Source organism: Bubalus kerabau, chromosome 5 (genome assembly GCF_029407905.1).
Source record: "Bubalus kerabau isolate K-KA32 ecotype Philippines breed swamp buffalo chromosome 5, PCC_UOA_SB_1v2, whole genome shotgun sequence".
NCBI lineage: Eukaryota > Metazoa > Chordata > Mammalia > Artiodactyla > Bovidae > Bubalus > Bubalus kerabau.
Window position 1 is genome coordinate 50,844,366 of NC_073628.1, and position 26,262 is coordinate 50,870,627.

Sequence of the window (26,262 nt, forward strand, 5' to 3'; positions counted from 1 at the left end):
TATATTTATCACAAACAGGCTCAAATTTTAGAATAAGCAATCCTGTCTCCTTTAAAGCAGATTATAGATTACTTTTTTTATCTGTACTAGTATATCTCAAATGAACGAAGTTAACATATACTAAAGGCAAGGGCCTAACAAGCAGAGAAATACCTTGAATGACCCTTCTTTCCCAAAGGTCACATTGGCCAATATTGTTTTGAGAACATTTGACCTCCTGGAGCATTTTTTTCCGTTCAAAAGTAGACCTTTCTAAAGATTTTTTTTTAATTTTTTTTTATTTTATTTTATTTTTAAACCTGAAACACTGTATTAGTTTTGCCAAACATCAAAACGAATCCGCCACAGGTATGCATGTGCTCCCCATCCTGAACCCTCCTCCCTCCTCCCTCCCCACACCATCCCTCTGGGTCGTCCCAATACACCAGCCCCAAGCATCCAGTATCATGCGTTGAACCTGGACTAGCAACTCGTTTCATACATGATATTACACATGTTTCAATGCCATTCTCCCAAATCTTCCCACCCTCTCCCTCTCCAACAGAGTCCATAAGACTGTTCTATACATCAGTGTCTCTTTTGCTGTCTCGTACACAGGGTTATTGTTACCATCTTTCTAAATTCCATATATATGCGTTAGTATACTGTTTTGGTGTTTTTCTTTCTGTCTTACTTCACTCTGTATAATAGGCTCCAGTTTCATCCACCTCATTAGAACTAATTCAACTGTGTTCTTTTTAATGGCTGAGTAGTACTCCATTGTGTATATGTACCACTGCTTTCTTATCCATTCATCTGCTGATGGACATGGCTATTATAATGTCCATGTCCTGGCTATTATAAACAGTGCTGTGATGAACATTGGGGTACACATGTCTCTTTCCCTTCTGGTTTCCTCAGTGTGTATGCCCAGCAATGGGATTGCTGGGTCATAAGGCAGTTCTATTTTCTGTTTTTTAAGGAATCTCCACACTGTTCTCCATAGTGGCTGTACTAGTTTGCATTCCCACCAACAGTGTAAGAGGGTTCCTTTTTCTCTGCACCCTCTCCAGCATTTATTGCTTGTAGACTTTTGGATTGCAGCCATTCTGACTGGTGTGAAATGGTATCTCATAGTGGTTTTGATTTGCATTTCTCTGATAATGAGTGATGTTGAGCATCTTTTCATGTGTTTGTTAGCCATCTGTATGTCTTCTTTGGAGAAATGTCTATTTAGTTCTTTGGCCCATTTTTTGATTGGGTCATTTATTTTTCTGGAGTTGAGCTGTAGGAGTTTCTTGTATATTTTTGAGATTAGTTGTTTGTCAGTTGCTTCATTTGCTATTATTTTCTCCCAATTTGAAGGCTACCTTTTCACCTTGCTAATAGTTTCCTTTGATGTGCAGAAGCTTTTAAGTTTAATTAGATCCCATTTGTTTATTTTTGCTTTTATTTCCAATATTCTGGGAGGTGGTTCATAGAGGATCCTGCTGTGATGTATGTCGGAGAGTGTTTTGCCTATGTTCTCCTCTAGGAGTTTTATAGTTTCTGGTCTTACATTTAGATCTTTAATCCATTTTGAGTTTATTTTTGTATATAGTGTTAGAAAGTGTTCTAGTTTCATTCTTTTACAAGTGGTTGACCAGATTTCCCAGCACCACTTGTTAAAGATTGTCTTTAATCCATTGTATATTCTTGCCTCCTTTGTCAAAGATAAGGTGTCCATATGTGCGTGGATTTATCTCTGGGCTTTCTGTTTTGTTCCATTGATCTATATTTCTGTCTTTGTGCCAATACCATACTGTCTTGATAACTGTGGCTTTGTAGTAGAGCCTGAAGTCAGGTAGGTTGATTTCTCCAGTTCCATTCTTCTTTCTCAAGATAGCTTTGGCTATTCGAGGTTTTTTGTATTTCCATACAAATTGGGAAATTATTTGTTCTAGCTCTGTGAAGAATACCGTTGGTAGCTTGATAGGGATTGCATTGAATCTATAGATTGCTTGGGGTAGTATACTCATTTTCACTATATTGATTCTTCCAATCCATGAACATGGTATATTTCTCCATCTATTAGTGTCCTCTTTGATTTCTTTCACCAGTGTTTTATAGTTTTCTATATATAGGTCTTTAGTTTCTTTAGGTAGATATATTCCTAAGTATTTTATTCTTTCCGTTGCAATGGTGAATGGAATTGTTTCCTTAATTTCTCTTTCTGTTTTCTCATTATTAGTGTATAGGAATGCAAGGGATTTCTGGGTGTTGATTTTATATCCTGCAACTTTACTATAGTCATTGATTAGTTCTAGTAATTTATAAACTTCTATAAAAGGATAGTGTAGGTGGCTCAGACGGTAAAGAATCTGCCCACAATGTGCGAGACCTAGTTTCGATCCCTGGGTTGGGAAGATACCCTGGAGAAGGGAATGGGAACCCACTCCAGTATTCTTGCCTGGAGAATTCCACAGACAGTGGAGCCTGGTGGGCTATACTCCATGGGATCTCAAAGAGTCGGACACTACTGAGCGACTAACACACATACATAATAATTAGGCAGTAAACAAGTTTTAATGAACAGATTTGGCCTTTGAAGCAAAACATAAAACAGGTAAGCATTTTTAATGCTTTAATATATACATTTCTATTCTTATTTATCAATATTGATATTACTATTGTATATGAAGAATTTAAAATGTGCAATTAGTCAAAAAATTTTGAGTGACTTTATCACATGCCAGCCTATATGGAATGGCACTCAAAGCCTTACATTTAGAAACTTAAAAATGACAATTCTAAGCCATAATCATCTATAGTCTTATGAGCTTTTAAACATAGAAAATTCAAAAAGATATTTTACTCATGTTATGCTTTCTGTACTAAAATATTACTCTTCTGAAAGCAGAAAACTATTGTTTAATCAGCATAATTCATGGGTATTCAAATCATAGTTCTATTATAAAGGACTTCATGGGGTTATTTAAAGCATTTTCATGAGTTTTCATGTTAGAATATATCCTGTTTTTTAAAATTTTGTGAGAAAAAAAGTTTAGACTCTCCCTAAGAAATTTCTTACAGCATTTAATTAAGATAGCATCAGAAATCTTTAATCTTGCTCTAAATTTTTCATGTTGTGATTTAAATATGTTTCTTATTCTTTTATGACATTAACCATTGGGTTGCCCATACCAGACAATAAAGCTTTTTCATGATGCTGCATTGCTCAAGACTGTTTTATTGGCATAGTCTCATCCAGGATCTAGTGATCTTGGTATAGAATGGCCTAGAATCAGACTGCCATCATATTGATTTAATATATAATTTTTCATACCACCCAACAGTGAGGGGTTGATATGTGATTTTCTATAATGACATATATTGTTTTAATGTGGAAAACAAATCATTTAAAATTAAAAGATATGTTAATTCTGGTTCCATTACTAGTCAGCACTAGAAGGCATACCCTATTAACACAGAAAGTCTTAAAACTAACAATTTGTTCTAGCTACAGAGAACAGTAATGCATGCAGTGAGCCTTTTCTGTACTGGAGCATGGGCATCCCCCTCACTGTGATGTGTTAAGTGGCAGCTGTCACTGAGGACCTGTGTTGTGAGAAGGTGGGAGGTGAAGAGAGATATTTAGGAGGTACACAGGAGTAAAGTTGCACAGAAAATATGCATCTCTTGTATGTAACAATTTTTTCAATGATAGTTTATTTTATTCTCTAGAGTGTAGACTTCACTAACAGGGAACATTCAAGGCATACATCTATTAACAAACTGGAATACGAAAATGAAAGGCTCCGAAATGATCTTGCAAAACTTCATGCCAGTGGAAAATCAACATGGGCTAATCAAAATACCTATGAAGAAGCAGGAAGGTATGCCTATCAAAGCCAAATAAAAATGGGGTAAAAATGAAGATGGGTATGTCAGCTCCACTTACATAAGAATATAAATGTACAAACATTCAAGTGAAATTTGTTTTTAAATAATCTAATTGTAATTTTATACACTTTCCTTTCAGCTGCTTAAAATTTGTTTATGGAGACAAATCAATAGTCTAGATACACTGATACATGAAATTCTATGGTCTCAGTAGCTTTCAAAGGATAACAGTGAAATGAGTAGACTGTTAAAATGAATTTTTGTCAGTTCAGAACTTTCTTAGAACCTGATGTGGCTTACAGAATATACAAAAGCAATCTTTTTTTTTTTTTTATGTCCGAGTACAGAATACCTACTCCAGTATTCTGGCCTGGAGAATTCCATGGACTGCATAGTCCATGGGGTCGCAAAGAATCGGACACAACTGAGCGACTTTCACTCACTCACTCACTCACAGGAAGATAGCATGTCTGGCTTAACTTCAGATATATGTACACTTTGTACTGACGCTTTTCACAGGAAAGAACCTGTGGGTGTGTGAGAGGGGTCTTCTCTGAGTGGAGAGAAGCACGTGGAAAATCAATACCTGCTGCCCACATTATCCCCAGGCTCTTTAAAATCTCTTTCTTCAAAATTTAAGTAACTATATCAGCCTTAACATTTGACTAATTTCTTCAACTTTAATAAAATATGTTTGGAGTCAGAACTGTCTCTGGAGTTCTTTCACCATTTTCCAGTACTGGGAAAATGCTCAGCAAAACAAACAAGTTTCTTTTCTACAGGATTTTGCAAAGCCATTAATGTGCTAATTACTTTGTGAGTTTCCAGGAACAGGTATGGTGTGCAGTATTCCCCAAACTTATTTGATATCAGGTTTATTAACATTCCATGGTGCTGAGAAATGGTGAATCAATAGGTCCAGACCTAACATCAATACAACTTTTGTTTAAAAGCTCATAATACTTAGCATGAAAAATTCACATACAGATAATATTTGCAGCTTTGGGGAATTCAAATATTTAACCTTTATTTTCCCATCTGACAAGTAGGGATAATAATTATAAGGGTTTTCTGAGGATTATAGGAGAAAACCTATTTCTTTGTAAAATGTATAATTCCCTAAATGTTAGACATTATCATTGATATTATTATTCTAACAAAGTTGTTAGTATTTACAATAATATTGATACTTCTCCAACTCCCAGTACCTAAAAAGTATATTTTGGTGGATAAACAATGGCTGAATCTGACATTTCCTCTAAAGATAGTGCTGTTGGGGAAGGGTGATGCCGGGCTCCCTAAGTAGCCCAGTGCTGCAGGTAGACAGTCCGTAAGTCCAGGGGCTGTACTCGACACGACTGCTCAGCATCCTTGTGTGTGTAGTACATCCTTTCCCACTCTCACCACCCTAGCCCTGTGTGTGCCGGAAGGATATGTTCTAACCCAGTGTTAGAAACAGCAAGCACTCAGAAGTGCTGAACTAATAGCTCTTCAGGTGGTCAGGGGAGGGAATGAGAGAAGCCTGCTGCTGCTCCACAGGGGCGCTTCTTCAGTCAGTAGGGTGGTATGTTTGGGGCGGTGCAGCAAGAGTCCAAAAGGGATGTGGAGAGGGTGAGGGGCATGCGCCCCAGTCAGAGGGCAGCTCTCTGCTGAGTGTCCCCATGTTGACTGGCCAGGGTAACTGCAAATCTGTCCAGAAAATCTAACCTTGATCTGGGGGTAAGAATATAATTTCTAATATAGAATAAACCCTTTACAACGCACTTCTCTCCCCATGGATACATTTCTCCAGGGGTCACATCCCCACCCCCTGTATGTGGTTTTCTCTCTGTAAGAGAAAATCAGCCCAGTGATGCTATAAAGGGTCTTCACCGCGTCTTCTCAGCCCCTGGTCTGTACTGCACCCCTGTTAATGCAGAACATTGTTTCCTATTCTTGCTTGTTGGGAATAACTTGGAAAGCCTCAGGTGAAGGTACTAGATGTTCTTCTTTAAACAAAAAGATAGTTCCTCTGCCTTTTCCTGTCTTTAAACAGTGTTTTTATTGTTTGGATTGCCTGGGCAGTACGGAATGTGTTAAGAGTGCCTAACAGAAACAAGGCGGCCGGGGGCACGGAGCAGTGTAAGAGGTAACATGCTCAGCGGGACACTGTCTTAATAAGCAGCTTCGGCAACTGTTCCTACTGCAGAGCCCTGTGTCCTGCCAGTCTCATTTGTTCAAAGTTTCATTAAATTTGTTTTAATGGCTTGTCTGATTTCAGTGTTCTCCAGTGACCTGATTTTTAAAAGAAACAGCATTTCAAATGTTCTGAATAAATTAGTACCATGTAAAACCCACTATGGGGAAAGAATTGTTGAGAGGCAAGGACACTGTGAACTCACTGGTGGAGAACTGTAAAGCACATATCTATTAATTTTAGCAAGTGAAAAAAGGCAATGTCCTTTCCTACCCTCACAACACAGCTCAGTGAAGTCAAATACTAAAAGCTGTATGTACTTATTAGGAAGAAAATAATCAAAAAACACACAGTCATATTTACATATCAATGGCTAATACAATAAGGTCTTATTAAAGTATTTTAGAAAGGAAAAAGCTTTTAGATAAAGGTATGGGAACATAACGTTCCACAACATTTTAAAGTCTGTAGTCTAATTTTTAACCCCTTCTTGCTTTTGACTGAGGAAGATTTGTATAATATATTATTAAAATAAGCTTTTGTCTACTTGGAAGTTAACTCAGTTTTTATTGCTTTTCACTCCTGTTAGAAGTGATAAGATTTTTGTGCTCCTCCACTTAAAATGTGAAGCATTTTAGGATATTTCAAAGGATTTATTTTCCAATAAAAAGTTATTCAGCACTTTAAAAAACTTAATGGAGTTCCTTGGTGGCCTAATGGTCAGGATTCCAGGCTTTCACTGCTGTGGCCCAGGTCAGGGAGCTGAGATCCTGCAAGCAGTGTGATGGGACCAGAAACACACAAACAAGACTAATGAATGAGATGAGACTGAATCTGGCAATGGAGGTAGTTAATGTTTTCAGCGTTTTTAGAATTAAGTTAGAGTTTTGAAGTTTAAGGATCATTTGCAAGCTAACTTAGAATAGTGGTATCCAGAACTATTAATATATAACTAATTTTAATGGCAAATCAGTTTTGTAGTGTATGATGGAGTTTTATCTCTATATATAGTTCATACTTAAAACTAAATATATGGCTTTAAGAATTATATCATGTGCTGGACAGATATTGGTAATCACAAGCTAATCAATAAAATTGCTTCAGATCTAGTCAGGAAATTAAAAGTTTCTAATACTAAAACACCACAAAGTCAGGTTTGTCATAATCACTCTACAGGATCTCTTGTCAAGGAATGAATAGTTATTTATCTAGAAGCAAAAAAGTAAGCTGAGTCAATTTTGCACCAGGGTCTTGCTCAGGAGAGAAAAACACAGTAGCCTGAAGAGTTCCAGGCTAGGAAATAATGGAATAAGGCGTGTTATGAGGAGTGTTAGAAGGGGAGGCCAGAAGTGGTAAATCAGCCTAGTTTGTGAAGGGATCCCTTTCCTGCTGAAGATGGCACGCTGTATGTAGCCCAGGGAGGCTTGTAAACTCAACGGAGGGCCAGGGCTGTGTAGACAACGGCTCTGTAAACTGTGCGGTTGGCTCAGCCCTCCAGCTGGCTCGAGTTGGGTAGAGCTCTCTCCAACAAAGACGCCGGCTCCTGCCCTCCTGGCAAAGCAAGGAGAGGCCTTACAATAGGGTCTATGGAACAGACCAGCTTGTGAGATGGTAGTAAAAGCTTTCTGAAATAATTTTTAAGATAGCTTTTAAATTGATACACTTAGTATTTTTTTGCAAGGTAGTTTTATGAAGTATTTGAAGAGCTGTATTCTAGAAGAACTTTTCTGTCATATAAAGATGATTTAAAGCAAAAGTGCTTTGCTTCATAATGTAGTCTTTCCTTTCATTCTCTGCACTTTATTGATCTTACAATAAAGAAAACGTTCATGTATAAATTTTAGTAATTAAGATCATAAAGTTGTATCTATACATCCAAAGCAAAATGGATAATTGAGATAATTATTTAGATAATTTAGGGCAAATAATACTTTCCCTGAAATCTCTGTATAATTGAGATTACAGAGGGATGTATATTTCTTGAACCATTTCTATAATTATCTTATTTTTTTCCACTGTGCTTTGAAGTATAGATGGACTCATTCACATTAAAAGGTTTAACAGAAGATTCTATGCAGATGTACAAGGCAATTGTTATAATTCTATTTGAATTGTGGGATGTTTCCTTTTATTTTGCACATCATAAACCATGTTATTTCAGTTTAATTTGCTGTTCTGTTTCCATGGTAATTATGGTTTGGAAGAATGGATTAAAAAAATCCATTTCAAGATAAATAAAAATGGAAAGCATGTTTTGTTTTTATGTACTAGTTTACAGATGCCTCACTTAACTTTTATTGCTATTTGTATGCATAGCTTTGAAAACGTTTGCATAATAAAAGAAGTCTATATAGATAGATAGTCTTTGGATAAGAACAGAGAAAAATAATGTAAATTTTTTAAACTGTGTAAAGTTAAAATATGAAGACTCAATACCTGTAGAGAATTTGAATTGTTAGTAAAAATAAATAACTTTAAATTGAAAGGATTTTTATGTTTCCATGGTCTTTGATGATTTTGATTAAACCCCATTTTCATGAATTAATGTTCAGAGAAGATACTTATTTAGTTCCAAACAGCCCATACTGTTAGGACCTTTTTGTGTAAAATTTTAGGGTAAGTTGGTTTGTTTATTTTATTATTCATTTGTTTAGTCAGCACACCAAAATTTAAAATCCCACTGGTATTTTATTCAGTCTAATCTTCTACCCTATATTTTGGCACAAACAACCAATTCTATACTGTGCTTTTCATCAAACTGTGGAGTTCAATTCTCATAACAACCCTTTTTTATAAATGAAAAAATTAAAGTTACAGGTAAATATAGTTACCTGTTGCTCAAGGTCATGCAACTAAGTGTGGAGGAGTTTAGGAGATCATGTAAATTGAAAACATACTATAAATTATTAAGCTCTACATAAATTAGAATTATTATTATTGTACGGAGACTTATTCTAGCATGAAAAAAAAAAGAGAAGAACGATTATGTTAAGCAAGCCAGTGAGGTTAAGTAAAATGAGAATAGGAAAAGAGTGTCTGTTTAGAGTTGTCAAGGGTAGCTGTGTTAGCTGTTTAAAAAATTTTTCTCATACTGGTTTAATGTCATTTAATTAAATAGCAAAGAGACAAAACAGTAAAACACAGAAAGAGAAACAATATAGGCAGTAAGAATGGCAGAATATTTTTAGCAATTATGTAAGTTTCCTGCTTCATTATTAATTGTTCTAAGTCTTTTACGTGGAATAGAAATTGTCAGCAAAATTATTTTCAAAGAAATACCCAGATAACAAGCCCAAATATTTTGTTATGCTTTCCCCACAGTTAGAAATCAGAGAAATTTAAATTCTTAGCTCCATAAATAAGCAGGTGACCTTGGTAGCAATAATGACAACCAGTCCTTCTCTTTTAGATTTAACCACGATCGTGAGCCAAACAGAAGCGCAACACCTCCATTGCCATCTTTGCCATTTCAAACCAAAGAAATAACCAGTCCTTTGGTTAGTGATGAGGAAGTATTCCCCATGGTGAGTTGCTGACTATTGGTTACTATTTTCTCCTTTATGGAGTGAATACTCTTACACTGATACTGATATTACTGATATGTACAGAGTAGTTTAAAAAAATATATTGCTCTTTAAATAAGATTTCAAGATGGGTCTGCAAGTAATTCAGCTGTGACTATCTATAGAAGGAAAAGCATCCATAATGTTTCGTGAAGTATTTCACCTCAAGTACAGGCTGAAATTACTGGTGACTTTTAAATATGCAAGTCACTTCTGGACATTCCATGAGCCTTAAAGATCTGTATATTTTAAAGAGCTACAAGTGATCTTTTGTGACTGTTTTTAAAAAAATCTCTTTTACTGACTCTGACATACATACAGAAAGATGCACAGGCAGAATTGGACAGCTTGATGAATTATTGAAAAGCCAACAGAGCAGTGCAGCTGCACCCAGGTAATAAACAGAGCATTAGTAGCGTTCCAGAGGCCCCCTTCCCACGCCCTTCCAGTCACTCCAGCCTGCTCCCAAGATAACCACTGTCCTGACCTTTTAAGTCACAACTTGGTTGTAGCCATTTGTAAATTTTAGATAAATCGTATCATGCTGCATGTGTTCTTTTGCACGGATTCTTTCTCCCACCATTGTTTGAACATTGTTTGATGAGAGTCATTATCCATATTGTTAGCTGTAGTTTATCCACTTTTGTTTCTCCATTAGTATTACATTATATATAAATACCATATATAATGATATGATTATCCATAATGATACAATTTATCCATTCCACTATTGACATCAGATCAGATCAGATCAGATCAGTCGCTCAGTTGTGTCCGACTCTTTGCGACCCCATGAATCGCAGCACACCAGGCCTCCCTGTCCATCACCAACTCCCAGAATTCACTCGGACTCACGTCCATCGAGTCAGTGATGCCATCCAGCCATCTCATCCTCTGTCGTCCCCTTCTCCTCCTGCCCCCAATCCCTCCCAGCATCAGAGTCTTTTCCAATGAGTCAACTCTTCGCATGAGGTGGCCAAAGTACTGGAGTTTCAGCTTCAGCATCACTCCTTCCAAAGAAATCCCAGGGCTGATCTCCTTCAGAATGGACTGGTTGGATCTCCTTGCAGTCCAAGGGACTCTCAAGAGTCTTCTCCAACACCACAGTTCAAAAGCATCAATTCTTCGGCACTCAGCCTTCTTCACAGTCCAACTCTCACATCCATACATAACTACAGGAAAGACCATAGCCTTGACTAGACGAACCTTTGTTGGCAAAGTAATGTCTCTGCTTTTGAATATGCTATCTAGGTTGGTCATAACTTTCCTTCCAAGGAGTAAGCGTCTTTTAATTTCATGGCTGCAGTCACCATCTGTAGTGATTTTGGAGCCCTAAAAAATAAAGTCTGACACTGTTTCCACTGTTTCCCCATCTATTTCCCATGAAGCGGTGGGACCGGATGCCATGATCTTCGTTTTCTGAATGTTGAGCTTTAAGCCAACTTTTTCACTCTCCTCTTTCACTTTCATCAAGAGGCTTTTAAGTTCCTCCTCACTTTCTGCCATAAGGGTGGTGTCATCTGCATATCTGAGGTTATTGATATTTCTCCCGGCAGTCTTGATTCCAGCTTGTGTTTCTTCCAGTCCAGCATTTCTCATGATGTACTCTGCATATAAGTTAAATAAACAGGGTGACAATATACAGCCTTGATGAACTCCTTTTCCTATTTGGAACCAGTCTGTTGTTCCATGTCCAGTTCTAACTGTTGCTTCCTGACCTGCATACAAATTTCTCAAGAGGCAGATCAGGTGGTCTGGTATTCCCATCTCTTTCAGAATTTTCCACAGTTTATTGTGATCCACACAGTCAAAGGCTTTGGCATAGTCAATAAAGCAGAAATAGATGTTTTTCTGGAACTCTCTTGCTTTTTCTATGATCCAGCGCATGTTGGCAATTTGATCTCTGGTTTCTCTGCCTTTTCTAAAACCAGCTTGAACATCAGGAAGTTCACGGTTCACATATTGCTGAAGCCTGGCTTGGAGAATTTTGAGCATTACTTTACTAGCGTGTGAGATGAGTGCAATTGTGTGGTAGTTTGAGCATTCTTTGGAATTTCCTTTCTTTGGGATTGGAATGAAAACTGACCTTTTCCAGTCCTGTGGCCACTGCTGAGTTTTCCAAATTTGCTGGCATATTGAGTGCAGCACTTTCACAGCATCATCTTTCAGGATTTGGAATAGCTCAACGGGAATTCCATTCCATCACCTCCACTAGCTTTGTTCGTAATGATGCTTTCTAAGGCCCACTTGACTTCACATTCCAGGATGTCTGGCTCTAGGTCAGTGATCACACCATTGTGATTATCTTGGTCATGAAGATCTTTTTTGTACAGTTCTTCTGTGTATTCTTGCCATCTCTTCTTAATATCTTCTGCTTCTGTTAGGTCCATACCATTTCTGTCCTTTATCGAGCTCATCTTTGCATGCAATGTTCCTTTGGTATCTCTGATTTTCTTGAAGAGATCCCTAGTCTTTCCCATTCTGTTGTTTTCCTCTATTTGCATTGATCGCTGAAGAAGGCTTTCTTATCTCTTCTTGCTATTCTTTGGAACTCTGCATTCAGATGTTTATATCTTTCCTTTTCTCCTTTGCTTTTCGCTTCTCTTCTTTTCACAGCTATTTGTAAGGCCTCCCCAGACAGCCATTTTGCTTTTTTGCATTTCTTTTCTATGGGGATGGTCTTGATCCCTGTCTCCTGTACAATGTCACGAACCTCATTCCATAGTTCATCAGGCACTCTATCTATCAGATCTAGGCCCTTAAATCTATTTCTCACTTCCACTGTATAATCATAAGGGATTTGATTTAGGTCATACCTGAATGGTCTAGTGGTTTTCCCTACTTTCTTCAATTTAAGTCTGAATTTGGCAATAAGGAGTTCATGGTCTGAGCCACAGTCAGCTCCTGGTCTTGTTTTTGCTGACTGTATAGTGCTTCTCCATCTTTGGCTACAAAGAATATAATCAATCTGATTTCGGTGTTGACCATCTGGTGATGTCCATGTATAGAGTCTTCTCTTGTGTTGTTGAAAGAGGGTGTTTGTTATGACCAGTACATTTTCTACATTTGAATTATTTCCTGTTTAGAGGTGATTACAAATACTTTTCCTAAAAACATCCTTGTAAGTGTCCTTTGGTGCACATGTGTACACGTTTCCATTGGATCTATACATAAGAATGAAATTGCTAGGTCATTGTTGTTGTTGAGTTGCTAAGTTGTGTCTTTGCAAGTCTGTGGACTGTAGCCTGCCAGGCTCTTCTGTCCATGGGATTTCCCAGGCTAGAATACTGGAGTGGGTTGCCATTTCCTTCTCCAGGGGATCTTCCTGACCCAGGGATCAAACCAATGTCTCCTACATTGGCAAGTGGATTCTTTACCATGAACCACCTCACTCAGAGTTGCTAGGTCACAGAATATGCACAAGGTCAGCTTTAGCATGTACTGTCAAGCTCTCTTCCTGTTTGAGTCAGTTCACAGCCCTATAAGTAGTGTGTGAGTATTCTCCTTTTCTGTATTCTTTCCAACAGTTTTTAACTGTTATTGGTCTTAATTTTAACTCTTATGGTCAGTGGGTGCATGCATGCATGCTCAGTCGCTCAATCATGTCTGACTCTTTGTGACCCCATGGACTGTAGCCCGCCAGGCTCCTCTGTCCACGGGATTCTCCAGGCAGGAACACGAGTGGGTTGCCATGCCCTCCTCCAGGGGATCTTCCTGACCCAGGGATTGAACTGGGGTCTCTTATATCTCCTGCATTTGACAGGCAGGTTCTTTATCACTAGTGCCATCTGGGAAGCCCATGGTCAGTGGGTAGTAACATCTAATTGTGTCTTTAATTCTTATTTCCTGGAGACTAATGAGGTGAGTGCCTTTCATAAATTTATTGACTATTTTGATATTTGATATCTATTTGATTTGCTTATCTAATTTTCTATTGAATTGTCTTATTGATTTATAGAAGTTCTTTGTATATTCTAGATTTAAACCCTTTGGTGGTTATAGGTATTACAAATATCTTCTCCCATTCATACTTGCCTTCTCACTTAATAGAATGTTTTGATAATCAGAAGTTCCTAATTTTAATGTGTTCATACTTATAAATATTTTTCTTTATGCTTGATATTTTTGGTGTCTTATTTACAACTTTTGCTTGTCCCAAAGTTATAAAAATATTATCTATGTTATCTTTTAGAAGCTTTGGCTCTTTTTTTTTTTTTTTTTTTACTTAAGTATAGACCTGGAATCAATTTTTGCATATGGTGTAAGGAACGACCTCAGTCCTGTTTCCCATGGAAATATTCAATTTGATTTATATATGGTTTCCAATTCTATAGATTCTTTTGGATTGTCTATATTTAGAATCAAAATTCCCTGGTGGCTTGGATGGTTTGGCAAAACTAATACAATTATGTAAAGTTTAAAAATAAAAAATAAAAATAAAAATAAAAAAAGAATCCACCTGCAATGCAGGAGACTTGAGTTCGATCCCTGGGTCAGGGAGATCCCCTGGAGGAGGGCATGGCAACCCACTCCAGTATTCTTGTCTGGAGAATCCCCATGGATAAAGGAGCCTGGCGGGCTACAGTCCATAGGAATGCAAAGAGTCAGCCACAGCTGAGTGACTAAGCACACAGTGTTTTCCAGTTCTAGAGATTCCTTTGGATTTTCTGTACTCAGAATCAAAATAATGATAGCTAGACTTCCTACTTTCGGAGAAGGCAATGGCACCCCACTCCAGTACTCTTGCCTGGAAAATCCCATGGATGGAGGAGCCTGGTAGGCTGCAGTCCATGGGGTTGTTAAGAGTCGGACACGACTGAGCAACTTACTTTCACTTTTCACTTTCATGCATTGGAGAAGGAAATGGCAACCCACCCCAGTGTTCTTGCCTGGAGAATCCCAGGGACGGGGGAGCCTGGCAGGTGCCGTCTATGGGGTCGCACAGAGTCGGACACGACTGAAGCAACATAGCAGCAGCAGCAGCAACAGACTTCCTACTTTCAAATCTTCATACCTTTTTTTTTTTTTCTTGCCTTATTGTACACAAGGACCTCTAGTAAATGTAAAGCAGTAGAAGTGATATTGCCAGCATCTTTCTCTCATTTTCAATTGCAAAGGGAAAACATTCAATATGCCACTATTGTGCATAATATTTGCTATAAATATTTTGCAGGTTCCTTATTAAAAGATTAAGAAGTTCCTTTTATTCCTAGGTTGCTAAATTTGTTTTCACAAATTGGTATTGAATTTATCAATTGCTTTTTCCTGTGCTGTTGAAATGACCATATAATTTCTTCTTTGATCTGTTAATGTAGCATTTTTTTTTTCCTGATGTTAGATTGTTAACCCAACCTTGGAATTCTTAGAATAAACCACACTCGATCACTGGAGTTGATTTGTTCATATTGGTTTAGAGTTTTGCTTTATGTTCATGAGAGAAATTAGCCTGTAACGTTTCGTTGTTATGTTTGTCAAGCTTTGGTACCTGATTATGCTGTCCTGGTAAAACAGGTGAGAAAGGTTTTAAATTCCACATTCCCTGTTCTCTTTCCTGTGTTGTTTTCTGTGCATAAAGAGCCACTGCTCCCAGCCTTGAGGAAGTGGCCTCATACTGTAGGTTAATTTTTTTTTTCTGTTCCTGAATTTTCATTTGATTTTTTTTTTTTTTAGTTTCCAGTTCTTTGCTGAGATTTTCTACCTTGTGATTTGATTTATTGAACATAATCACAGTTTTTAAAGATATGTAGGTTTTTTACCTCAGAAACTACTAGTGCTCTTGCAGTTACCTTCACTTGTATTCAAAGTGTATTATGTAATTTTTCACTGCCTGTCCATGATATACCAATATTGGGTACAGTGATAAAAATAAACAACAATAACAAACAAACAAACAAAAAAGACAGAAAATGTTTGAGCTGGTCAAGGCATGTCATGAACACTTCTCTGCCTTTCTGGAATCTGTCAGCTGCTTTGGGAGAGGCTGGTAGTAAGATTTAAGCTGTTGTGGAAGAGGAAGATTTAAAACCATCAACTCTGGAAGTTTTAGAGATCTCAACCAGTCCATCCTAAAGGAGATCAGTCCTGAGTGTTCATTGGAAGGACTGATGTTGAAGCTGAAACTCCAATACTTTGGCCACCCGATGCAAAGAGCTGACTCATTTGAAAAGACCCTGATGCTGGAAAAGACTGAAGGCAGGAGGAGAAGGGGACGGCAGAGGGTGAGATGGTTGGATGGCATCACCGACTCAATGGACATGGGTTTGGGTGGACTCCGGGAGTTGGTGATGGACAGGGAGGCCTGGTGTGCTGCGGTTCATGGGGTCGTGAAGAGTCGGACCCAACTGAGCAACTGAACTGAACTGAAAGCCCAGCAATGCTCTTTTGTTTCATCTCAACATAAAATGTCAAAATTATCTGAACAGAATAAAATTCCATAACAATAAAGTAAATAAACTTCCTCATTTAAGCTAAGGGAACCTCCAAGAGGACTTAGCAAGTTCTGTATCAACAAAACTTCTCTCTTTAAGGACTCCAAAGTAAACACATAATCCAACCCAGCAAGAGGGGGGAAAAAAGTGATAAATTGCCAAAGGCTTCATTGCAACTCACTTCAGTGTTCTTGCCTGAAAAATTCCCTGGACAGAAGAGCCAGGTGGGCTACAGACCATAGGGTCTCGAAGAGTCGGACATGACAGCATGCACGTGACGTGACTTCACTGTTCCAATATCAGGTGACTTTAGGATGATTAGTTTCTGCTTAAATATCACCTCATCAGAAACATCTGAGGAACAGTAGCACCTCCCTCATCATATTCTATTTTTTGTTTTATCCATAGTACTTTATTATAACATATTTTGTTTGCCTCCTTCCTCTAGAATTTAAGCTCCATTAAAGTAGGATTTTTTCTATTTTTGCTTGCTGTTTTAACCCTAGCACCAAAAATAATGTCTGGCACTAGTAGGCATTTAAAAGACATGCAAGAGTGTCTATTGTATAACTTAATGAATGCTGGATTTCTTTCCACCTCTAAAATTCTACATTGTTACTTGAGGAGCTCATAACTACAGAGTCATCCAGGAAAGAAAATTCTCTACTGTTGTAGGTCTGGGCATGGGGAACTTTGGCTGTGATGGCAGCCCTGGAGGCTCCTGAAAGACACGGCCCAGACCGCCATTCTGAGTCCACTGACTTCCATCCACTGTTGCATTCTTTATTCCACATCAGTGCTGTTCCTGCTCGGACCACCAATGACATCCTCATTGTTAATTAAATAGACAGTTTAAAGAACTCATCTTCCTTAATCATTGTCTCTTGATATCATGTTCTCTGACTTCTAAGACACTATTCTCCACTGGTTCTCCTGTTGCCTTTCTGATCGCTCTTTCCCAGTCTGCTTCCAAGGTTCTCCCTCGGTATACCTGTCCCTTAACTAGTGTTTATCATTCACTCAGTCACTGATGGAGTAAACATGTATTGAGCACTCACTATATGGCAGGTTCTGTTCTAAACACTCATTGATGAGATAGACAAGTCTACACTGTGGTGAAAAAAGAGGGGAACTCCATCAGTGGGTGAATGGATAAACGAAGAGTGGTATGTATACACAGTAGAATACTATTCAGTCATGAAAAGGAGAGAAGTGCTGATACATGCTATAACGTGGATGGACCTGGATAATATGCTACCTGAAGGAAACAAGACACAAAAGGTTATATATTGCATAAAAATGCCGATAATAGGTGAATCTGATTAAAACAGATTGCAGGTTGGTGGTTGCCAGGAGTATAAGGGGATGGGAAAGCCAGGAAGCAAGGCTTGATGGGTACAGCTTCCTTTGGGGATGATGAAAATGCTTTGAAACTAGATATTTAATACACTGTGACTATACTAAATCCATACCAAATTGTTCATTTTGAGATGGTTAGTCTTACTTTATATAAATTTTATCTCAAAAGAGAGGGAACAGTTAATGACTACAAACAAATTAAAAAATCAAAAAGTTATAAATACTATAAAAATTGATGAAAAGACAGCAAATGATGTGAAAGGAACTGATGAGAGTGGGGGATGACTTTAAGTGGCTAGGAAAATGATTACTGAGAAGGGGTCTTTTAGGTTGAAACTTAAATAACAAAAAAGGATCCAGCCTTACAAAAACCTGGAAGTAGAGAGTTTTGGGCAGATGGAATGACCGGGTCAAATCTATTTGGCAAAACAAAGTTTGTTAAGTTTGAGAACCAGAAAAGGGGAAGTATGTGGTCTGGAGCTAAGAAGTGTGTAATGAAATAGGGACAGAGAAATAGGCAGGAGAACTCCAGGTCTGTAGAAACAGTGGCCATGGGAAGCAGTTGGGAGTTTATTTGAAAGCAGTGGGAAGCCATGAGAAAGTTGCAAATGGTAGAGAATATAATCTGTTTTAAAAATCTTTTGAAGATCCATTTGACTGCCAAATAAATTATAGATGGGCAGAGGTAGAAGTGGAGAGAACAACTGTCAGGCTATTTCAATAGTAGAAGCAAGAGATGGTGCTGCTGGCTAGGGAACAGTGGAGGTGGAGCCAGGAGGTGTTGGATCCAGGAAATATTTTGGAGAGCAAATGAGACTTGACAGTGGATTGGCGGTGGAAAGAAAAGACTCAGAGATGACTCATAGGATCTCCGCTTGAGCCTCAGGTACATAGTAGCACCACTCTCTGACATGGAAGACTAGGAAGGAGCAGTGTTAGTGGAGAAAATTCATTATTTCCAGGTTAGACATTTAAACTTAAGTGTTTACTAAACATGCAAATTAAACAAGCAATAGGATATGTGAATCTGGTCTTCAAGGAATAGACTAGACCTGAAAATAAAAAAGGGGCATTTTAATTAGCATGAGGCTGATACTTAAATCTATCAGACTAGATGATAATACTTCAGTTCAGTTCAGTTCAGTCGCTCAGTTGTGTCCGACTCTTTGCGACCCCATGAATTGCAGCACACCAGGCCTCCCTGTCCATCACCAACTCCCGGAGTTCACTCAGACTCACGTCCATCGAGTCAGTGATGCCATCCAGCCATCTCATCCTCTGTCGTCCCCTTCTCCTCCTGCCCCCAATCCGTCCCAGCATCAGAGTCTTCTCCAATGAGTCAACTCTTTGCATGAAGTGGCCAAAGTACTGGAGTTTCGGTACTGGAGTACTGGAGTACTGGATTACTGGAATTTCAGCTTTAGCATCATTCCTTCCAAAGAAATCCCAGGGCTGATCTCCTTCAGAATGGACTGGTTGGATCTCCTTGCAGTCCAAGGGACTCTCAAGAGTCTTCTCCAACACCACAGTTCAAAAGCATCAATTCTTCGGTGCTCAGCCTTCTTCACAGTCCAACTCTCACATCCATACATGACCACAGGAAAAACCATAGCCTTGACTAGACGGACCTTTGTTGGCAAGGTAATGTCTCTGCTTTTGAATATGCTATCTATGTTGGTCATAACTTTCCTTCCAAAGAGTAAGCATCTTTTAATTTCATGGCTGCAGTCACCATCTGCAGTGATTTTGGAGCCCAAAAAAAAATAAAGTCTGACACTGTTTCCACTGTTTCCGCATCTATTTCCCATGAAGCGATGGGACCGGATGCCATGATCTTCGTTTTCTGAATGTTGAGCTTTAAGCCAACTTTTTCACTCTCCACTTTCACTTTCATCAAGAGGCTTTTTAGTTCCTCTTCACTTTCTGCCATAAGGGTGGTGTGTAAATGGAGATGCTGTCCCAAGACAAAGCCTTAGACCATAATGTTTAGTGCTCCAATGGGAATCTTCAAAAAGAGGAGAAACATCTGGTGGTGAAAGAGGTGGAGTGGGATCCAAGGGGTGAGGTTTATTTGTAGAAGCAAGGTCATTAAGAAGGTAAGACGGAATAGAATCCACAGTGTAGGTAGAAAGAAGGGTCTCTGAAACAGTGTGGCCTAAAATACGGCTCTAAGTGTGAGTGGCACGGAGGAATGAAGGTCCTGAGAAAGAGGCAAGGCTGTGTGGCCATGATTAAGAAAGTGAGCATACTAGGGAAGTGCAGGAGAACGACCAGGCAGTGCTCACTAACCATGTGAATTTGTGCTCATGAATTTTAAGTGAAACTAGTCCCTGTGTGATGTAATTTCTCCTCCATTCACTTGCCCAGCATTCAACCACTCAGGTGCATGCTTGGTGCAAGCGGTTTTAATTCGGCCTGAGTTTTACCATGTGTCTAGCATGGAGCTAGGGTAAAGGAAGGGACACGTTGCTGAATGGCTATCATGATGGATATGGAATGTGAGCAGAGTTAGAAAAGAGAGATCTGAGAGAGTTACATATGAGAGAGTGGGAATACTAGACTAAGTCAGTTGGAAGCATACTAGGTGGGTTACATAAAATCTCCATTAGTGAGTAATGCAGCTGTCACTGACGACAGTGTCAAGAATGTGACCGTGGGAGTGGGTGCCTAAAGTGACGTGTTCCCCAGGATCCCATTTTTCCATTTCTTCCTCTTCTTTTATTTTCAGGTCTTGGATGATTTCAATCAGAGTCACAGCTTTAATTATTACCTATAACTTCCAAATATACCTCTCTGGTCCACACCTGTCTTCTGAAATCAGGACTGATATAGCCCACTGTCTACTTGACAGTCTGTGTCCCAAGTCACCTCTAACTCAGCATTATTCAGTGTTGAATATATTCCTTCATTAATATATTCAAAAAATTATCGAAAGCATACCTGTGCTAGAATCTGGGGGATCAAAAGTAACCAAGACATTACCCTTAATGGGCCTATTTACTGTCTTTCCTTTGTCCCTGCATAACTAGCATTGATGTCATCCAGTCACTCAAGCCAGAATCTAGGAAGTGATCAGTCTGAAGTCAGGTTTCCTAGAACCTGAGATGAAGATTCTTGTAAAAGTGATTTACTAAGGGAGTATTCTCAGCAGAAGGAATGAGGGAAGCAGGCTAGGGGAGGGGAGGAAGGCTAGATAAGGATGAGATCTTAGTTAGAGATTAGTTTAGTCTGGTCTCACCAGGAGCTTGGAACATGGATTGTACAAAAGAGTTGGTTCCCCTGGAGATAAGAAGTTTGGCCAGTGTGGGTTTGTTTGTTTTCTATTGATGTATATTGATTTACATTGTTTCCAGTGTACAGCAGAGTGATTCAGTTATATATGCATGTCTATTTTTTTTAGATTCTTTTCCTAGGTTATTACAAGATATTGAATATAGTTCCCTGTGCTAAACAGCAGGTCCTTGTTTATTTTATACAAGTAGTCTTTATCTGTTAATCCCAAATTTCCAATTTATCCCTCCCTCACTTTCCTCTTTGATAACCATAAGTTTGTTTTCTATGTCTGTGAGTCTATTTCTGCTCTGAATGAATTCATTTATGTCATTTTTTTTAGATTCCAGTAATAAGTGATATATGACATTTGTCTTTGTCTGACTTACATCATTTAGTATGATAATCTCTAGATCCATCCATGTTGCTACAAATTGAATTATTTCATTCTTTTTATGCCTGAGTAATATTCCATTGTGTGTGTTATGTGTGTATGTATATGGATACATGACACATACTCTTTATCTAGTCATTATTTAGGCTGCTTCCATGCATTGACTGTTGTAAACTGTGTTATAGTGCTGCTATAAACACCGGGGTGCATACATCTTTATAAATTACAGTTTTCATCTTTTCCAGATATATGCCCAAGAATAGGATTGCTGGATCAGATAGTAACCCTGTTTTTAGTTTTTTAAGGAACCTCGATACTATTCTCCACAGTGGCTGCATCATCACATTCCCACCAACAGTGTAGGAAGGTTCCCTTTTCTCCACACCCCCTCCGGCATTTATTATTTGTAGACTTTTTGTTGATGGCCATTATGACCTGTGTGAGGTAGTACCTCATTGTAGTTTTGATTTGCATTTCTCTAATAATTACCAATGCAGTCTATGGGGTCACAAAACGATGGACATGACCTAACAACTGAACAACAACAAATAATTAGCTATATTGAGCATCTCTTCGTGTGCTTGTTGACCATCTGTACGTCTTCTTTGGAGAAATGTCTGTTTAGGTCTTCTACTCATTTTTTGCTTTGATTTTTTGTTTTGTCATTGAGCTATATAAGTAGTTTGGATATTTTAGAAATTAGGCCTTTGTTGGTCACATGCTTGCAAATATCTTCCCCCATTCTGTAGGTTGTATTTCCATTTTCTTTATTGTTTCCTTTCCTGAGAAAGCTTTTAAGGTTTATTAGGTCCCACTTATTTATTTTTTCTTTTGTTCCATTGCTTTAGGAGATATATCCAAAAAGATGTTGTTGCAATTTATGTCATAGAATATTCTGCCTATGTTTTCCTATAGGAGTTTTATAGTATCTGGTTTTACATTTAGATCTTTAAACCATTTTTATTTTTTTTCTTTTTTTAATTTTATTTTATTTTTTAACTTTACAATATTGTATTGGTTTTGGCATATATCAACATGAATCTGCCACAGGTATACATGTGTTCCCCATCCTGAACCGTCCTCCCTCCTCCCTCCCTGTACCATCCCTCTGGGTCATCCCAGTGCACCAGCCCCCAGCATCCAGTATCGTGCCTCGAACCTGGACTGGCAACTCGTTTCATACATGATATTATACATGTTTCAATGCCATTCTCCCAAATCATCCCACCCTCACCTTCTCCCACAGAGTCCAAAAGACTGTTCTATACATCAGTGTCTCTTTTGCTGTCTCATATACAGGGTTATTGTTACCATCTTTCTAAATTCCATATATATGCGTTAGTATACTGTATTGGTGTTTTTCTTTCTGGTTTACTTCACCCTGTATAATAGGTTCCAGTTTCATCCACCTCATTAGAACTGATTCAAATGTATTCTTTTTAATGGCTGAGTAATACTCCATTGTGTATATGTACCACTGCTTTCTTATCCATTCATCTGCTGTTGGACATCTAGGTTGCTTCCATGTCCTGGCTATTACAAACAGCGCTGCGATGAACATTGGGGTACATGTGTCTCTTTCAATTCTGGTTTCCTCATGTGTATGCCCAGTAGTGGGATTGCTGGGTCATAAGGCAGTTCTATTTCCAGTTTTTTAAGGAATCTCCACACTGTTCTCCATAGTGGCTGTACTAGTTTGCATTCCCACTGACAGTGTAAGAGGGTTCCCTTTACTCCACACCCTCTCCAGCATTTATTACTTGTAGACTTTTGGATCGCAGCCATTCTGACTGGTGTGAAATGGTACCTCATAGTGGTTTTGATTTGCATTTCTCTGATAATGAGTGATGTTGAGCATCTTTTCATGTGTTTGTTAGCCATCTGTATGTCTTCTTTGAAGAAATGTCTATTTAGTTCTTTGGCCCATTTTTTGATTGGGTCATTTATGTTTCTGGAATTGAGCTGTAGGAGTTGCTTGTATATTTTTGAGATTAGTTGTTTGTCAGTTGCTTCATTTGCTATTATTTTCTCCCATTCTGAAGGCTGTCTTTTCACCTTGCTTATAGTTTCCTTTGTTGTGCAGAAGCTTTTAAGTTTAATTAGGCCCCATTTGTTTATTTTTGCTTTTATTTCCAATATTCTGGGAGGTGGGTTATAGAGGATCCTGCTGTGATGTATGTCAGAGAGTGTTTTGCCTATGTTCTCCTCTAGGAGTTTTGTAGTTTCTGGTCTTACCTTTAGATCTTTAATCCATTTTGAGTTTATTTTTGTGTATGGTGTTAGAAAGTGTTCTAGTTTCATTCTTTTACAAGTGCTTGACCAGTTTTCCCAGCACCACTTGTTAAAGAGATTGTCTTTAATCCATTGTATATTCTTGCCTCCTTTGTCAAAGAGAAGGTGTCCATAGGTGCGTGGATTTATCTCTGGGCTTTCTATTTTGTTCCATTGATCTATATTTCTGTCTTTGTGCCAGTACCATACTGTCTTGATGACTGTGGCTTTGTAGTAGAGCCTGAAGTCAGGCAGGTTGATTCCTCCAGTTCCATTCTTCTTTCTCAAGATTGCTTTGGCTATTCGAGGTTTTTTGTATTTCCACACAAATTGTGAAATTATTTGTTCTAGCTCTGTGAAGAATACCATTGGTAGCTTGATAGGGATTGCATTGAATCTATAAATTGCTTTGGGTCGTATACTCATTTTCACTATATTGATTCTTCCAATCCATGAACATGGTATATTTCTCCATCTATTAGTGTCCTCTTTGATTTCTTTCACCAGTGTTTTATAGTTTTCTATATATAGGTCTTTCGGAGAAGGCAATGGCACCCCACTCCAGTACTCTTGCCTGGAAAATCCCATGGACGGAGGAGCCTGGTAGGCTGCAGTCCATGGGGTCGCGAAGAGTCCGACACGACTGAGCGACTTCACTTTCATTTTTCACTTTCATGCATTGGAGAAGGAAATGAAAACCCACTCCAGTGTTCTTGCCTGGAGAATCCCAGGGACGGGGGAGCCTGGTGGGCTGCCGTCTATGGAGTCGCACAGAGTCGGACATGACTGAAGTGACTTAGCATAGCATAGCATATATAGGTCTTTAGTTTCTTTAGGTACATGTATTCGTAAGTATTTTATTCTTTTCGTTGCAATGGTGAATGGAATTGTTTCCTTAATTTCTCTTTCTATTTTCTCATTATTATTGTATAGGAATGCAAGGGATTTCTGGGTGTTGATTTTATATCCTGCAACTTTACTATATTCATTGATTAGTTCTAGTAATTTTCTGGTGGAGTCTTTAGGGTTTTCTATGTAGAGGATCATGTCATCTGCAGCCACCATCACCCTAATACCAAAACCTGACAAAGATGCCACAAAAAAGGAAAACTACAGGCCAATATCACTGATGAACATAGATACAAAAATCCTTAACAAAATTCTAGCAATCAGAATCCAACAATGCATTAAAAAGATCATATACCATGACCCAGGGATGCAAGGATTCTTCAATATCTGCAAATCAATCAATATAATACACAACATTAACAAATTGAAAAATAAAAACCATATGATTATCTCAATAGATGCAGAGAAAGCCTTTGACAAAATTCAACATCCATTTATGATAAAAACTCTCCAGAAAGCAGGAATAGAAGGAACATACCTCAACATAATAAAAGCTATATATGACAAACCCACAGCAAACATTATCCTCAATGGTGAAAAATTGAAAGCATTTACCCTAAAGTCAGAAACAAGACAAGGGTGCCCACTTTCACCATTACTATTCAACATAGTTTTGGAAGTTTTGGCCACAGCAATCAGAGCAGAAAAAGAAATAAAAGGAATCCAAATCGGAAAAGAAGTAAACCATTTTTAATTTTTGTATATAGTGATAGAGAATCTTTTAATTTCGGTCTTTTACCTGTAGCTGTCTAGTTTTCCTAGCACCATTTATTGAAGAGGCTATCTTTTATCCATCGTATATTATTGCCTCCTTTGTCATAGATTAACTGATCATAAATGTATGGGTTTATTTCTGGGCTTTCTATCGTTCCACTGATTTATATGTCTGTTTTTGTGCCAGTTCCATACTGCCTTAGTTACAGTAGCTTCATAGGGAGTATGATTCCTCCAGCCCCATTCTTCTTTCTCAAGATTGTTTTGGCTATTTGGAGACTTTTGTGTTTCCATGCAAATTTTAAAAATTCTTTTTTCTAGTTCTGTCAAAACACTATTAGTAACTTATAGGAATTGCATTGAATTGGTAGATTGCCTTGGGTAATATGGTAATTTTAACAATGTTCATTCTTCCAATCTAAGAACATGGTATACCTCTCCATCTGTTTGTGTGATCTTCAATTCTTTCAATATTGTCTTATAGTTTTTTGAGTATAGTTCTTTTGCCTCCTTAGGTAGGTTTATTCCTAGGTATTTTATTCTTTTTGATGTAATAGTAAATATGATTGTTTCCTTAATTTTTTTCTTATATTTCATTGTTAGTGTATAGAAATGCAACAGATTTCTGTATATTAATTTCATATCCTGAAACTTTACCAAATTCATTGATGAGCTCTAGTTTACCGGTAGCATGTTTAGGATTTCCTATGTATAGCATCATGTCATCTACAAACAGTGACAGTTTTACTTCTTTCCAATTTGGAATCTTTTCTTTCTTTCTTTTTTTTTTTTCTGATTGCTGTGGCTAGGGCTTCTAAAACTATGTTGAATAAATGTGACAAGAGTGAGCGTCCTTGTCTTGTTTCTGATCTTAGAGGGAATGCTTCCAGCTTTTCACCATTTAGTATGATGTTAGCTGGGGGGTTGTCATGTATGCCCCTTATGCCACTGAGGTTTCTTTCACTTTCTGGAAAGTTTTTATCATAGATGAATGTTGAATTTTATCAAAAGCTCCTTCTGCATCTATTGGGATGATCATATGGTTTTTATTCTTCAATTTGTTAATGCGGTATATCACATTGATTGATTTGAATGTATTGAAAAATTCTTGTATCCTTGGTATAAATCTTACTTGATGGTGGAATATTGTTGGAGCTGGTTTGCTAGTACTTTGTTGAGGATTTTTGCATATAAGTTCATCAGTGATATTGGCCTGTAGTTTTGGTTTTTTTGTGTGATATCTTGGTCTGGTTTTGGTATCAGGGTGATGGTGGCCTCATAGAATGAGTTCAGAAGTGTTCTTCCTCTGTAATTTTT

The 26,262-nt window shown here is 38.1% G+C and overlaps 1 protein-coding gene across 7 annotated transcripts in view; it reads left to right on the plus strand.

Annotated features, from left to right (window-relative positions):
• Positions 1-26,262, plus strand: part of DEUP1 (deuterosome assembly protein 1) — a 149,427-nt gene that overhangs the window by 113,382 nt on the left and 9,783 nt on the right. For 5 of the 7 annotated variants that reach the window (XM_055581635.1, XM_055581633.1, XM_055581638.1 and 2 more), the window contains 2 exons: positions 3,703-3,854; positions 9,447-9,561. The exons of 1 other annotated variant lie outside the window; for it this stretch is intronic. In XM_055581635.1, coding sequence (XP_055437610.1) covers positions 3,703-3,854; positions 9,447-9,561 — 267 coding nt within the window. The remainder of the gene's footprint in view (positions 1-3,702; positions 3,855-9,446; positions 9,562-26,262) is intronic. One more of the 7 variants, XM_055581636.1, reaches the window with a different exon arrangement.